The sequence below is a fragment of the Bombina bombina genome, chromosome 7 (genome assembly GCF_027579735.1).
Source record: "Bombina bombina isolate aBomBom1 chromosome 7, aBomBom1.pri, whole genome shotgun sequence".
Taxonomy (NCBI): domain Eukaryota; kingdom Metazoa; phylum Chordata; class Amphibia; order Anura; family Bombinatoridae; genus Bombina; species Bombina bombina.
This window is the reverse complement of record NC_069505.1, coordinates 572029354-572046332: the sequence shown is the minus strand read 5'-3', so window position 1 is coordinate 572046332 and position 16979 is coordinate 572029354. Positions and strand designations below refer to the sequence as shown.

At 40.1% G+C, this 16979-nt stretch overlaps 1 protein-coding gene across 1 annotated transcript in view; it reads right to left on the bottom strand.

Moving 5' to 3' along the window:
• LOC128667083 (uncharacterized) overlaps positions 1-15447 on the bottom strand; it is a 141211-nt gene extending 125764 nt beyond the window's left edge. Inside the window, exon 1 of the mRNA XM_053721970.1 lies at positions 15306-15447. Within this exon, the coding sequence (XP_053577945.1) occupies positions 15306-15413 (108 nt within the window). The 5' untranslated portion in view covers positions 15414-15447. The remainder of the gene's footprint in view (positions 1-15305) is intronic.
• Between the last annotated feature and the right edge of the window lie 1532 nt (positions 15448-16979).

Below are 16979 nucleotides of genomic sequence, written 5' to 3'. Positions count from 1 at the left end.
AAGGACAGGACACCCAGAGGCAGATGGCTCAGCGGTCCCTTGATTCCCCAAGCCTGAGGAACAAGTTGCTCTAATACAGCATATGGAACATAACTGAGTAACCTGTGTCAACGGGGCCAATTCGCATTCTTCGCAAGACGAAGAATCTGAATCTGTAATTTGAACAGTCTCAGCATCAGAATCCTCCATAACTGGATAGGGATTATGAAAAATATATGGACTATAAGAAAAACAAATCTAAATGGCACCTCACACCCACAATGGCTGGGGCACTCACCTCCTCCTGTGAACCAGACACCGGCAGACCAATTATTTTTGTTGCCCCACTGTCAGGAATGCGGAAATGGCAGACCGAAATGTAAGTATGCTTGGTCACAAGATGAACCGTACCATCCAAAAAAAGCACGCCTAACACTACACATAAGCAGATTGAATCACATAACAAACATGATTAAAAAAATCCCTGTTCAATAATCCCCCTCAGGAGATATTACCCTCGATTCCAAGACACAAAAGGAGTCTCACTGAGACCCTGTATTCTTCGTTATAAGTCCTGCCAGATAGCTTCGCAGGAAACACACAAAATAAGGTACATTTTGAAAAAGTAAAATGAAACGATCTTACCGGAATCTACGCTGTGGAACAGGAACACGGCCCTTCAAGTGTGACGGATAGTAGCATCGCCTCCGCCATGAATTTGAGAGAAGAAAGCAGGCAGCGCAGCGAAGATCGTCAACGACGATTGCTTGTGGAGCTGTTAACATGAGTCGGATAGTTTTGCATAAAGACTCTCCCTGCATCTCCGGTCTATGGGGGGTAGTTATCAAGCCGTCAACCTCAAATACGCTGGAATTCCGCAGCATATTTGTGGCGAGGCTGATTCGCCTTAGTTATCAAGCCCTAGACACCGGCAAAAGTAGGCCTAGATTTGGAGTTCGGCGGTAGCCGTCAAAACCAGCGTTAGAGGCTCCTAACGCTGGTTTTGGCCGCCCGCTGGTATTTGGAGTCAGTGATTAAAGGGTCTAACGCTCACTTTTCAGCCGCAACTTTTCCATACCGCAGATCCCCCTACGCCATTTGCGTATCCTATCTTTTCAATGGGATCTTTCTAACGCTGGTATTTAGAGTCTAACGACAAAATTCCAGCCGCCTGAAAATAGCAGGAGTTAAGAGCTTTCTGGCTAACGCCGGTTTATAAAGCTCTTAACTACTGTACCCTAAAGTACACTAACACCCATAAACTACCTATGTACCCCTAAACCGAGCTCCCCCCACATCGCCGCCACTCGATTAAAATTTTTAACCCCTAATCTGCTGACCGCCACCTACGTTATACTTATGTACCCCTAATCTGCTGCCCCTAACCCCGCCGACCCCTATATTACATTTATTAACCCCTAACCTGCCCCCCACAACGTCGCCGCCAGCTACTTAAAATAATTAACCCCTAATCTTCCGACCGCAAAGCGCCGCCACCTACGTTATCCCTATGTACCCCTAATCTGCTACCCCTAACACCGCCGACCCCTATATTATATTTATTAACCCCTAATCTGCCCCCCTCAACGTCGCCGACACCTGCCTACACTTATTAAACCCTAATCTGCAGAGCGGACCTGAGCGCTACTATAATAAAGTTATTAACCCCTAATCCGCCTCACTAACCCTATGATAAATAGTATTAACCCCTAATCTGCCCTCCCTAACATCGCCGACACCTACCTTCAATTATTAACCCCTAATCTGACGACCGGAGCTCACCGCTATTCTAATAAATTGATTAACCCCTAAAGCTAAGTCTAACCCTAACACTAACACCCCCCTAAGTTAAATATAATTTACATCTAACGAAATTAATTAACTCTTATTAAATAAATGATTCCTATTTAAAGCTAAATACTTACCTGTAAAATAAATCCTAATATAGCTACAATATAAATTATAATTACATTGTAGCTATTTTAGGATTAATATTTATTTTACAGACAACTTTGTAATTATTTTAACCATGTACAATAGCTATTAAATAGTTAAGAACTATTTAATAGCTACCTAGTTAAAATAATAACAAATTTACCTGTAAAATAAATCCTAACCTAAGATATAATTAAACCTAACACTACCCTATCAATAAAATAATTAAATAAACTACCTACAATTACCTACAATTAACCTAACACTACACTATCAATAAATTAATTAAACACAATTGCTACAAATAAATACAATTAAATAAACTAGCTAAAGTACAAAAAATAAAAAAGAACTAAGTTACAAAAAATAAAAAAATATTTACAAACATAAGAAAAATATTACAACAATTTTAAACTAATTACACCTACTCTAAGCCCCCGAATAAAAAATTCCCTACCCTATTCTAAATTAAAAAAGTTACAAGCTCTTTTACCTTACCAGCCCTGAACAGGGCCCTTTGCGGGGCATGCCCCAAGAATTTCAGCTCTTTTGCCTGTAAAAGAATAAATACAATACCCCCCCCCCAACATTACAACCCACCACCCACATACCCCTAATCTAACCCAAACCCCCCTTAAATAAACCTAACACTAAGCCCCTGAAGATCTTCCTACCTTGTCTTCACCATACCAGGTTCACCGATCCGTCCTGGCTCCAACATCTTCATCCAACCCAAGCGGGGGTTGGCGATCCATCATCCGGTGCTGAAGAGGTCCAGAAGAGGCTCCAAAGTCTTCCTCCTATCCGGCAAGAAGAGGACATCCGGACCGGCAAACATCTTCTCCAAGCGACATCTTCGATCTTCTTCCATCCGGTGCGGAGCGGGTCCATCTTGAAGCAGGCGACGCGGATCCATCCTCTTCTTCCGTTGTCTCCCGACGAATGACGGTTCCTTTAAGGGACGTCATCCAAGATGGCGTCCCTCGAATTCCGATTGGCTGATAGGATTCTATCAGCCAATCGGAATTAAGGTAGGAATTTTCTGATTGGCTGATGGAATCAGCCAATCAGAATCAAGTTCAATCCGATTGGCTGATCCAATCAGCCAATCAGATTGAGCTTGCATTCTATTGGCTGATCGGAACAGCCAATAGAATGCGAGCTCAATCTGATTGGCTGATTGGATCAGCCAATCGGATTGAACTTGATTCTGATTGGCTGATTCCATCAGCCAATCAGAAAATTCCAACCTTAATTCCGATTGGCTGATAGGATTCTATCAGCCAATCGGAATTCGAGGGACGCCATCTTGGATGACGTCCCTTAAAGGAACCGTCATTCGTCGGGAGACAACGGAAGAAGAGGATGGATCCGCGTCGCCTGCTTCAAGATGGACCCGCTCCGCACCGGATGGAAGAAGATCGAAGATGCCGCTTGGAGAAGATGTTTGCCGGTCCGGATGTCCTCTTCTTGCCGGATAGGAGGAAGACTTTGGAGCCTCTTCTGGACCTCTTCAGCACCGGATGATGGATCGCCAACCCCCGCTTGGGTTGGATGAAGATGTTGGAGCCAGGACGGATCGGTGAACCTGGTATGGTGAAGACAAGGTAGGAAGATCTTCAGGGGCTTAGTGTTAGGTTTATTTAAGGGGGGTTTGGGTTAGATTAGGGGTATGTGGGTGGTGGGTTGTAATGTTGGGGGGGGGGTATTGTATTTATTCTTTTACAGGCAAAAGAGCTGAAATTCTTGGGGCATGCCCCGCAAAGGGCCCTGTTCAGGGCTGGTAAGGTAAAAGAGCTTGTAACTTTTTTAATTTAGAATAGGGTAGGGAATTTTTTATTTTGGGGGGCTTTGTTATTTTATTAGGGGGCTTAGAGTAGGTGTAATTAGTTTAAAATTGTTGTAATATTTTTCTTATGTTTGTAAATATTTTTTTATTTTTTGTAACTTAGTTCTTTTTTATTTTTTGTACTTTAGCTAGTTTATTTAATTGTATTTATTTGTAGCAATTGTGTTTAATTAATTTATTGATAGTGTAGTGTTAGGTTAATTGTAGGTAATTGTAGGTAGTTTATTTAATTATTTTATTGATAGGGTAGTGTTAGGTTTAATTATATCTTAGGTTAGGATTTATTTTACAGGTAAATTTGTTATTATTTTAACTAGGTAGCTATTAAATAGTTCTTAACTATTTAATAGCTATTGTACCTAGTTAAAATAATTACAAAGTTGCCTGTAAAATAAATATTAATCCTAAAATAGCTACAATGTAATTATAATTTATATTGTAGCTATATTAGGATTTATTTTACAGGTAAGTATTTAGCTTTAAATAGGAATCATTTATTTAATAAGAGTTAATTAATTTCGTTAGATGTAAATTATATTTAACTTAGGGGGGTGTTAGTGTTAGGGTTAGACTTAGCTTTAGGGGTTAATCAATTTATTAGAATAGCGGTGAGCTCCGGTCGTCAGATTAGGGGTTAATAATTGAAGGTAGGTGTCGGCGATGTTAGGGAGGGCAGATTAGGGGTTAATACTATTTATGATAGGGTTAGTGAGGCGGATTAGGGGTTAATAACTTTATTATAGTAGCGCTCAGGTCCGCTCGGCAGATTAGGGGTTAATAAGTGTAGGCAGGTGTCGGCGACGTTGAGGGGGGCAGATTAGGGGTTAATAAATATAATATAGGGGTCGGCGATGTTAGGGCAGCAGATTAGGGGTACATAGGGATAACGTAGGTTGCGGCGGTTTACGGAGCGGCAGATTAGGGGTTAAAAAAAATATGCAGGTGTCAGCGATAGCGGGGGGCGGCAGATTAGGGGTTAATAAGTGTAAGGGTAGGGGTGTTTAGACTCGGGGTACATGTTAGAGTGTTAGGTGCAGACGTAGGAATTGTTTCCCCATAGGAAACAATGGGGCTGCGTTAGGAGCTGAACGCTGCTTTTTTGCAGGTGTTAGGTTTTTTTTCAGCTCAAACAGCCCCATTGTTTCCTATGGGGGAATCGTGCACGAGCACGTTTTTGAGGCTGGCCGCGTCCGTAAGCAACTCTGGTATCGAGAGTTGCATTTGCGGTAAAAATGCTCTACGCTCCTTTTTTGGAGCCTAACGCAGCATTTGTTTGAACTCTCGATACCAGAGTTAATTTTATGGTGCGGCCAGAAAAAAGCCCGCGGAGCGTTAACAGCCCTTTTACCGCCAAACTCCAAATCTAGGCCGTAGAATTTTGTGACGTAAGCTTCGATCCGCCGGACTTAGTCCGACAACAGATAGATGCTTACGTCACTCCAGATGTTCCACACACAAGTGCTGCACTATCTGACTACTTTTGCTAGTTATCAAATAACTAGCAGGTAAGCTCGGCAATTTTCCGGCCCAGCGTACCTGGTTTTCAAACCGCCGCCCTGGGAGTCTGACCATAGCGAAAGTTCATGTTCGCTGCTGCCAGACATCCCATTGATTCCTATGGGAGATGTCTGCACCTAACACCCTAACATGTACCCCGAGTCTAAACACCCCTAATCTGTCCCCCCTACACTGCCGCAACTAAATAAATGTATTACCCCTAAACCGCCGCTCCCGGAGCCCACCGCAAGCTATAATAAATATGTTAACCCCTAAACCGCCGTTCCCGGACCCCGCCGCAAGCTATACTAAATATGTTAACCCCTAAACCGCCACTCCCGGACCCCGCCGCAAGCTATACTAAATATGTTAACCCCTAAACCGCCACTCCCAGACCCCGCCGCCACCTACATGATACCTATTAACCCCTATCCTGCCCCCCCTATACCGCCGCCCTCTATAATAAAGTTATTAACCCCTATCCTGCCGATCCCGGACCTCGCTGCAACTAAATAAATAGTTTAACCCCTAAACCGCCACTCCCGGACCCCGCCGCAACCTATATTAAACTTATTAACCCCTAATCTGCCCCCCCTACACCGTCGCCACCTATAATAAATTTATTAACCCCTATCCTGCCCCTCCTACACCGCCGCAACTGTAATAAAATTATTAACCCCTAAACCTAAGTCTAACCCTAACCCTAACACCCCCCTAACTTAAATATTAATTAAATAAATCTAAATAATATTTCTCTAATTAACTAAGGCCTAGATTTGGAGTTTGGCGGTAGCCGTGAAAACCAGCGTTAGAGGCTCCTAACGCTGGTTTTAGGCTAACTCCGGTATTTGGAGTCACTCAAAATAGGGTCTAACGCTCACTTTTCAGCCGCGACTTTTCCATACCGCAGATCCCCTTACGTAAATTACGTATCCTATCTTTTCAATGGGAACTTTCTAACTCCGGTATTTAGAGTCGTGGCTGAAGTGAGCGTTAGAGCTCTAACGACAAAACTCCAGCCGCAGAAAAAAACCAGGAGTTAAGATCTTTTTGGGCTAACGCCGGTTCATAAAGCTCTTAACTACTGTGCTCTAAAGTACACTAACACCCATAAACTACCTATGTACCCCTAAACTGAGGTCCCCCCACATCGCCGCCACTCGATTAAATTTTTTAAACCCCTAATCTGCCGACCGCCACCTACGTTATACTTATGTACCCCTAATCTGCTGCCCCTAACACCGCCGACCCCTATATTATATTTATTAACCTCTAACCTGCCCCCCACAACGTCGCTGCCAGATACCTACAATAATTAACCCCTAATCTGCCAACCGCAAAGTGCCGCTACTTAAGTTATCCTTATGTACCCCTAATCTGCTGCCCCTAACACCGCCGACCCCTATATTATATTTATTAACCCCTAATCTGCCCCCCTCAACGTCGCCTCCACCTGCCTACACTTATTAACCCCTAATCTGCCGAGCGGACCGCACCGCTACTATAATAAAATTATTAACCCCTAATCTGCCTCACTAACCCTATAATAAATAGTATTAACCCCTAATCTGCCCTCCCTAACATCGCCGACACCTAAATTCAATTATTAACCCCTAATCTGCCAACCGGAGCTCACCGCTATTCTAATAAATGTATTAACCCCTAAAGCTAAGTCTAACCCTAACACTAACACCCCCCTAAATTAAATATAATTTACATCTAACGAAATTAATTATCTCTTATTAAATAAATTATTCCTATTTAAAGCTAAATACTTACCTGTAAAATAAATCCTAATATAGCTACAATATAAATAATAATTACATTGTAGCTATTTTAGGATTAATATTTATTTTACAGGCAACTTTATAATTATTTTAACCAGGTACAATAGCTATTAAATAGTTAAGAACTATTTAATAGTTACCTAGTTAAAATAATTACAAAATTACCTGTAAAATAAATCCTATCCTAAGTTACAATTAAACCTAACACTATACTATCATTAAATTAATTAAATAAAATATTTACAATTACCTACAATAAAACCTAACACTACACTATCAATAAATAAATTAAATACAATTCCTACAAATAACTACAATGAAATAAACTGACTAAAGTACAAAAAATAAAAAAGAACTAAGTTACAAAAAATAAAAAAATATTTACAAACATAAGAAAAATATTACAACAATTTTAAACTAATTACACCTACTCTAAGCCCCCTAATAAAATAACAATCAGATTGAGCTCGCATTCTATTGGCTGTTCCGATCAGCCAATCGGATTGAACTTGATTCTGATTGGCTGATTCCATCAGCCAATCAGAATATTCCTACCTTAATTCCGATTGGCTGATAGAATCCTATCAGCCAATCGGAATTCGAGGGACGCCATCTTGGATGACGTCCCTTAAAGGAACCGTCATTCTTCAGTTGGACGTCGCCGGAGGAAGATGGGTCCGCGCTGGAGGTCTTCAGGATGGAGCCGGTCGTCATCGGATGAAGATAGAAGATGCCGCTTGGAAGAAGATGGTTGCCGGTCCGGATCTACTCTTCTTCCCGGATAGGATGAAGACTTTGGACCCTCTTCTGGACTTCTTCAGCCGTCGGATGATGGATGTCTAGCCCCCGCTTGGGTTGGATGAAGATTTTGGAGCCAGGACGGTTCGGTGATACCTGGTGAGGTGAAGACAAGGTAGGAAGATCTTCAGGGGCTTAGTGTTAGGTTTATTTAAGGGGGGTTTGGGTTAGATTAGGGGTATGTGGGTGGTGGGTTGTAATGTTGGGGGGGGGTATTGTATGTTTTTTTTTACAGGCAAAAGAGCTGAATTTCTTGGGGCATGCCCCGCAAAGGGCCCTGTTCAGGGCTGGTAAGGTAAAAGAGCTTTGACATGTAGTAATTTAGAATAGGGTAGGGCATTTTTTATTTTGGGGGTCTTTGTTATTTTATTAGGGGGCTTAGAGTAGGTGTAATTAGTTTAAAATTGTTGTAATATTTTTCTTATGTTTGTAAATATTTTTTTATTTTTTGTAACTTAGTTCTTTTTTATTTTTTGTACTTTAGTTAGTTTATTTCATTGTAGTTATTTGTAGGAATTGTATTTAATTTATTTATTAATAGTGTAGTGTTAGGTTTTATTGTAGGTAATTGTAGATATTTTATTTAATTAATTTAATGATAGTATAGTGTTAGGTTTAATTGTAACTTAGGTTAGGATTTATTTTACAGGTAATTTTGTAATTATTTTAACTAGGTAACTATTAAATAGTTCTTAACTATTTAATAGCTATTGTACCTGGTTAAAATAATTACAAAGTTGCCTGTAAAATAAATATTAATCCTAAAATAGCTACAATGTAATTATTATTTATATTGTAGCTATATTAGGATTTATTTTACAGTTAAGTATTTAGCTTTAAATAGGAATAATTTATTTAATAAGAGATAATTAATTTCGTTAGATGTAAATTATATTTAATTTAGGGGGGTGTTAGTGTTAGGGTTAGACTTAGCTTTAGGGGTTAATACATTTATTAGAATAGCGGTGAGCTCCGGTCGGCAGATTAGGGGTTAATAATTGAAGTTAGGTGTCGGCGATGTTAGGGAGGGCAGATTAGGGGTTAATACTATTTATTATAGGGTTAGTGAGGCGGATTAGGGGTTAATACATTTATTATAGTAGCGGTGCGGTCCGCTCGGCAGATTAGGGGTTAATAAGTGTAGGCAGGTGGAGGCGACGTTGTGGGGGTCAGATTAGGGGTTAATAAATATAATATAGGGGTCGGCGGTGTTAGGGGCAGCAGATTAGGGGTTCATAAGGATAACGTAGGTGGCGGCGCTTTGCGGTCGGCAGATTAGGGGTTAATAAGTGTAAGTAGTTGGCGGCGACGTTGTGGGGGGCAGATTAGGGGTTAATAAATATAATATAGGGGTCGGCGGTGTTAGGGGCAGCAGATTAGGGGTACATAGGGATAATGTAAGTAGCGGCGGTTTACGGAGCGGCAGATTAGGGGTTAAAAATAATATGCAGGTGTCAGCGATAGCGGGGGCGGCAGATTAGGGGTTAATAAGTGTAAGGTTAGGGGTGTTTAGACTCGGGGTACATGTTAGGGTGTTAGGTGCAGACGTAGGAAGTGTTTCCCCATAGCAAACAATGGGGCTGCGTTAGGAGCTGAACGCTGCTTTTTTGCAGGTGTTAGGTTTTTTTTCAGCTCAAACAGCCCCATTGTTTCCTATGGGGGAATCGTGCACGAGCACGTTTTTGAGGCTGGCCGCGTCCGTAAGCAACTCTGGTATCGAGAGTTGCAGTTGCGGTAAAAATGCTCTACGCTCCTTTTTTGGAGCCTAACGCAGCATTTTTGTGGACTCTCAATACCAGAGTTATTTTTATGGTGCGGCCAGAAAAAAGCCTGCGTAGCTAACGCACCCCCTTGGCCGCCAAACTCCAAATCTAGCCGTAAATTAATCCTATTTAAAACTAAATACTTACCTATAAAATAAACCCTAAGATAGCTACAATGTAATTAATAATTATATTGTAGCTATCTTAGGATTTATATTTATTTTACAGGCAAATTTCAATTTATTTTAACTAGGTACAATAGCTATTAAATAGTTATTAACTATTTAATAGCTACCTAGCTAAAATAAAGAGAAATTAACCTATAAAATAAAAACTAACCTAAGTTACAATTACACCTAACACTACACTATACGTTAAAAAATTATTCCTATTTAAAACTAAATACTTAACTGTAAAATAAACCCTAAGATAGCTACAATGTAATTAATAATTATTTTGTAGCTATTTTAGGATTTATATTTATTTTACAGGTAACGCCGCTTGGATGATGACATCGCCCGGATGGAAGACTTCTTAAGCGCCGCCTGGATGATGACTTCATCGGATGGAAGATTTCTTCAGCGCCCCTTGGATGATGACTTCTGCCGCTCCGGATCTCCTCTTCGGTTCCATCGATGGTCGGCTGGCTGAAGACAACTCAAGGTAGGGTGATCTTCAGGGGGGTAGTGTTAGGTTTTTTAAGGGGGGTTTGGGTTAGATTAGGGGTATGTGGGTGGTGGGTTTTAATGTTGGGGGGGTTGTATTTTTCTTTTACAGGCAAAAGAGCAGAATTCTTTGGGGCATGCCCCGCAAAAGGCCCTTTTAAGGGCTGGTAAGGTAAAAGAGCTTTGAACGTTTTAATTTAGAATAGGGTAGGGATTTTTTTTATTTTGGGGGCTTTGTTATTTTATTAGGGGGCTTAGATTAAAAGTAAGTAGCTTAAAATTGTTGTAATATTTTTTAAATGTTTGTAACTTAGCTTTTTTTATTTTTTGCACTTTAGTTAGTTTATTTAATTGTAGTTATTTGTAGTTAATTTATTTAATTAATTTAATGATAGTGTAGTGTTAGGTTTAATTGTAACTTAGGTTAGGATTTATTTTACAGGTAATTTTGTATTTCTTTTAGCTAGGTAGTTATTAAATAGTTAATAACTATTTAATAACTATTCTAACTAGCTAAAATAAATACAAAGTTACCTGTAAAATAAATATAAATCCTAAAATAGCTACAATATAATTATTAATTATATTGTAGCTATCTTAGGGTTTATTTTCCAGGTAAGTTTTTAGTTTTAAATAGAAATAATTTATTAAAGTATTGTGTAGTGTTAGGTGTAATTGTAACTTAGGTTAGTTTTTATTTTACAGGTTAATTTCTCTTTATTTTAGCTAGGTAGCTATTAAATAGTTAATAACTATTTAATAGCTATTGTACCTAATTAAAATAAATTGAAATTTGCCTGTAAAATAAAAATAAATCCTAAGATAGCTGCAATATAATTATTATTTATATTGTAGCTATATTAGGGTTTATTTTAAAGGTAAGTATTTAGTTTTAAATAGGATTAATTTAGTTAATAAGAGAAATATTATTTAGATTTATTTAATTAATATTTAAGTTAGGGGGGTGTTCGGGTTAGACTTAGGTTTAGGGGTTAATAATTTTATTACAGTGGCGGCGGTGTAGGGGGGGCAGGATAGGGGTTAATAAATGTATTATAGGTGGCGACGGTGTAGGGGGGGCAGATTAGGGGTTAATAAGTTTAATATAGGTTGCGGCAGGGTCCGGGAGCGGCGGTTTAGGGGTTAACATATATATTATAGCTTGCGGAGGGCTCCGGGAGCAGCGGTTTAGTGGTTAAACTATCCTGCTGATCCCGGCGAGGTCCGGGATCAGCAGGATAGGGGTTAATAACTTTTTTATAGAGGGCGGCGGTATAGGGGGGGCAGGATAAGGGTTACTAGGTATAATGTAGGTGGCGGCGGGGTCCGGCAGTGGCGGTTTAGGGGTTAATACATTTATAAGAGTTGCGGTGGGGTCTAGGAGCGGCGGTTTAGGGGTTAATAACTTTATTGAGTTGCGGGGGGCTCCGGGGGCGCCGGTATAGGGGGTAGAACAGTGTAGTTAGTGTGGGTGCTTAGTGACAGCTTATCAATAAAGCTGGGAAAAAGCCGAAAAGCAGCGAGATCGGATGAGTGATAACTCTCACAATCCGCTGCTCATCGCCCCGTACTTGGTGCGCGGCTTTTTGACAGCTTTATTGATAACTTAGGCGCAATTTTGCAGGTCCGCGGCGGCGATGGTAGGCGAGCTTAGGCGGGCGTATTGAACCGGCGAAGGCAGGTAAAGTAGACGGCTTGATAACTACCCCCCTATAACTTTCATCCAGACCCTCACTGAGAGACTGATAGGACTACTTAAAACTCCCGTCCCATGTCGAAGAGTACTACCCTCCATAAGAGACAAAACAAACTTCTGACACTTCTCTGCCAACCTCCTGGGACGAAAGGCAAAGAATGACTGGGGGATGAGGGGAGTAGGAGGAGTATTTAAGCCTTTGGCTGGGGTGTCTTTCCCCCTCATGGTGGCCAGGTTCTTATTTCCCAAAAGCTGTGGACTCTTTCCATTTAAGAAGAAAAAAAGGGTTAACTAAGGTAAAACAGTATGTGGAAAAAAACGCTTATAAGTATTTTAATAAAATTTCCAAAAATCTGCAAAATGACTTAAAGTTTAGTGTTCCCAGGTCTAGCTACTCCACCTCCCTTATCAGTGTCTTACTCTAAACCCTTAGGTATCATATAACAGTGTGCATGTGAAGATAATTACTTATGCAAGTAAGGGGGGTTTGAGGAAGGACAAAAGATAATGCTATTGTTTGTTGCCAAGAGGCTTGCTTTTTTCCATGGGGATAATGTCACATGCTTTGTGAAAGCTTCAGCATTATACTGCGCACTGCTTTGTCAGGTGTCATGTGACTATGGCCCCTACCGTGCATGTGCATTAGTGCATTCTGCTGTAGCTGTGGCATTGATAGCACCTTCCGTATATGGAAATGCCCAGGGGGGATCTTGCTGCAAACAAAACTATGCCTTAATTAAAGGGGTTAATGAGGGTTAAAAAATAAACCATTTGGCAGGTAAGCTTTGTCTGCAGTATATAGAAACGTATGTTAGTTCATACTGTTTTATATCCCTTTAAAGGGACAGTCTATGCCAGAATTTTTATTGTTTAAAAGTATAGATAATCCTTTTACTACCCATTCCCTAATTTTGCATAACCAACACAGCTATATTAAAACACTTTTTACCTCCGTGATTACCTTGTATCTAAGCCTCTGCAGAATTCACCCCTCATCTCAGTTCTTTTGACAGACTTGCATTTAGCCAATCAGTGCTTACTCCTAGGTAACTCCATATGCGTGGGCACAATGTTATCTATATGGAACACATGCACTAACGCCCTCTAGTAGTGAAAAACTGTCAAATGCATTAAAATAAAAGGTGGTCCTCTAGAGAAATTAGCATATGAGCCTACCTAGGTTTAGCTTTCAACTTAGAATACCAAGAGAACAAAGCAAAATGTGTGATAAACGTAAATTGGAAAATTGCATGTCCTATATGAATCATAAATGTTTTTTTGGACTAGACTGTCCCTTTAAGTGCCTTTTTTATTTTTACTGGATATTCTGTTTGAATACTGGACACATGATAACCCTTATTAAGGAAGGTAAAATAATGTAGATGATTGCGACAATTTGCAACATTATGCTGTATACTTAAAGTGAAGGTAAAGTTTTGCTTTTTTGATGCCTGTATTCTATTATTCATCTAGTACAGTGGTTCTCAACCAAAGTGACCTCAAGGCCCGGTAAACTTTAGCTGGACATGTCCAGGGCACGGTATATATATATATATACTGTATATATATACTTACTCTCTCTCTATATATATATATATATACTGTATATATATACTTACTCTCTATATATATATATATATATACTGTATATATATACTTACTCTCTCTATATATATATATATATATACTGTATATATATACTTACTCTCTCTATATATATATATATATACTGTATATATATACTTACTCTCTCTATATATATATATATATACTGTATATATATACTTACTCTCTCTATATATATATATATATACTGTATATATATACTTACTCTCTCTATATATATATATATATATACTGTATATATATACTTACTCTCTCTATATATATATATATATATACTGTATATATATACTTACTCTCTCTATATATATATATATATATATACTGTATATATATACTTACTCTCTCTCTATATATATATATATATACTGTATATATATACTTACTCTCTCTATATATATATATATATACTGTATATATATACTTACTCTCTATATATATATATATATATAGATATATATAGATATATATAGATATATATATATAGAGAGAGAGAGAGTAAGCATCAGGGATTTGCCCTATCAGTAACTAAGCAGTTCAGTGTGGGTTTTGTGGGGGCCCTGGAGTGTGGGGGTCCTGCCGAGGGTCTGTCGCTGTGAGGGCCATGGAGTGTGAGGTCTGGCCCTGGAGTTTGGGGGCCCTTTCTTTGGCCCTTAATGTTGGGGGTCCTGGCTCTGGAGGTTGATGGGCCTGTTGGGGTTAGGGCAGGGAGGCTACCATGTTTATTTGCATACATTTGAATACATTTGGGTCAGTGTGAGACAGTTTTCCTGGGGCCTTGATTGGTCTCAGTCTGCCCCTTGTGTGCAGTGGGGTAAGAGTGTGCAGTGGGGGCATGACAGGTCAGGGCCCACCAGCAGGGCTATCACGGCCCGGTACTGGGCCACGGCCCGGCTGTTGAGAAACCAGGATCTAGTATATACTGTGATCTCTAAGTTTTTTTTCATCATTGTATATATATTATTGTATTTTTAAACGTTTATATTTACAGTCTCTGCTGTTCTTCGCTCCTCCCTCCTTTCATTTCCTGATTTTTCACCCGCTCTGTACGTACTTCCAAAGTGCGTTGCCGATTTACGGCTCACTTGTGCATGCGCAGCTTATGCCGAACATTCGATTTGCGCCTGGTGAAAGAAAAAATCTTAGACCTAAAGCGCTGGCGTCAATATTCCTTGCAACAGCCAAGACGATGCCTGGCGAAATAAAAAAAGCGCATGCGCTAAACTGTAACGAGCTGTGAGAAGAAAGGAAAGGAAGTGATTGCCGCGCATGCGCATATAGAACAATAAATCGGTGACATCATATGACGGCCGCCTAACGGCCAGTGTTTCAATTGGATAGTCAGAAAACATGACCGGTATTATGGAAAAAAATAAAAGAAACGCGTTGTTTTAAAAGGGTTCGGAATCGGATCAAGAAACAGTAATAAATAGATAAATATAGCGATTATAACATTTTCATGACTTAAAGTCCCATTTATTTTAATAGCATTTACAGGGGCAAAAGTGTAATATGTGAAACTTTACCTTCACTTTAAGATACAGAATTGGTTTATTTTGCCTATAGTCCATGGTGCAAGCACATTTTCTAAAACAAAAATATATTTTTAAATAAACCTTGTTATACGTTAGATTTATCTCCCAGTCTCAGTGTCTGGCTACCTGCTGCCTTTTTACGTCACAATTTTATGTTCTCTTTCACACTAAATCTTACCTGATTTAAATTTGGTGGTAGCCATATCATATCCACACACTTAAAAGATTCCCCATAGCCAGCAGCCACGAGACAGGACAGAGACAGCCAGAAAGAGAAGGTCCCCATGTCTTTGTGGACAGTAAAATGTGCCCTAATCACAGAGAATGTAATTTATATGTCCCAGCACCCACCCACTGATGCCTGCTAGTGTCCTCTATGCAGCCACCATCTACTTGCCAGGAGATCAGAGAACAAAGGACAGATCAGTATTGCAGATCAAATATTGACCAACTCCCTGCTATTCTGATACCAATTCGATAACAAAATGTAACTCTGCCAGTTTAGTGAGATGAGACGTACTGTGCTGGAAGCAGTAGTGCCAATATTTCTTTATAGCGTATATGAGTATATATGGGTATGATAACTACACATGTAAACTAAAGATATATTATCCTTCCACTTCATATATACATTACTCCATAACATGTATAAAAAGTACTGGCAGCAGCAATGCCAGCATCCCCATACACAATGACATGTATACCCCTCTTAGGCAGCAATGCCAGCCTTCCCTACACAATGGCATGTATACCCCTCTTAGGCAGCAATGCCAGCCTCCCCTACACAATGGCATGTATACCCCTCTTAGGCAGCAATGCCAGCCTCTCCTACACCATGACATGTATACCCCTCTTAGGCAGCAATGCCAGACTCCCCTACACAATGGCATGTATACCTCTCTTACGCCTAGATTTAGAGTTTGGCGTTAGTCGTCAAAACCAGCGTTAGAGGCTCCTAACGCTGGTTTTGGGCTACCGCTGGTATTTAGAGTTTTGTAGGTAAGGGTCTAACGCTCACTTTGCAGCCGCGACTTTTCCATACCGCAGATCCCCTTACGCCATTTGCGTATCCTATCTTTTCAATGGGATCTTTCTAACGCTGGTATTTAGAGTCTTGGCTGAAGTGAGCGTTAGAAATCTAACGACAAACCTCCAGCCACAGAAAAAAGTCAGGAGTTAAGAGCTTTATGGGCTAATGCCGGTTTATAAAGCTCTTAACTACTGTGCTCTAAAGTACACTAACACCCATAAACTACCTATCTACCCCTAAACCGAGGCCCCCCCACATCACCGCCACTCTAATAATTTTTTTAACCCCTAATCTGCCGACCGCACACCGCTGCCACCTACGTTATCCCTATGTACCCCTAATCTGCTGCCCCTAACACCGCCGACCCCTATATTATGTTTATTAACCCCTAATCTGCCGCCCCCAACGTCGCCGCCAGCTACCTACAATTATTAACCCCTAATCTGCCGACCGGACCTCACCGCTACTATAATAAATGTATTAACCCCTAATCCGCCTCACTAACCCTATAATAAATAGTATTAACCCCTAATCTGCCCTCCCTAACATCGCTGACACCTAATTTCAAGTATTAACCCCTAATCTGCCGACCGGACCTCACCGCTACTCTAATAAATGTATTAACCCCTAAAGCGGAATTAAGGTAGGAAAAATCTGATTGGCTGATGGAATCAGCCAATCAGATTCAAGTTCAATCCGATTGGCTGATCAAATCAGCCAATCAGATTGAGCTCGCATTCTATTGGCTGATCGGAACAGCCAATAGAATGCGAGCTCAATCTGATTGGCTGATTCAATCAGCCAATCAGATTTTCCCTACCT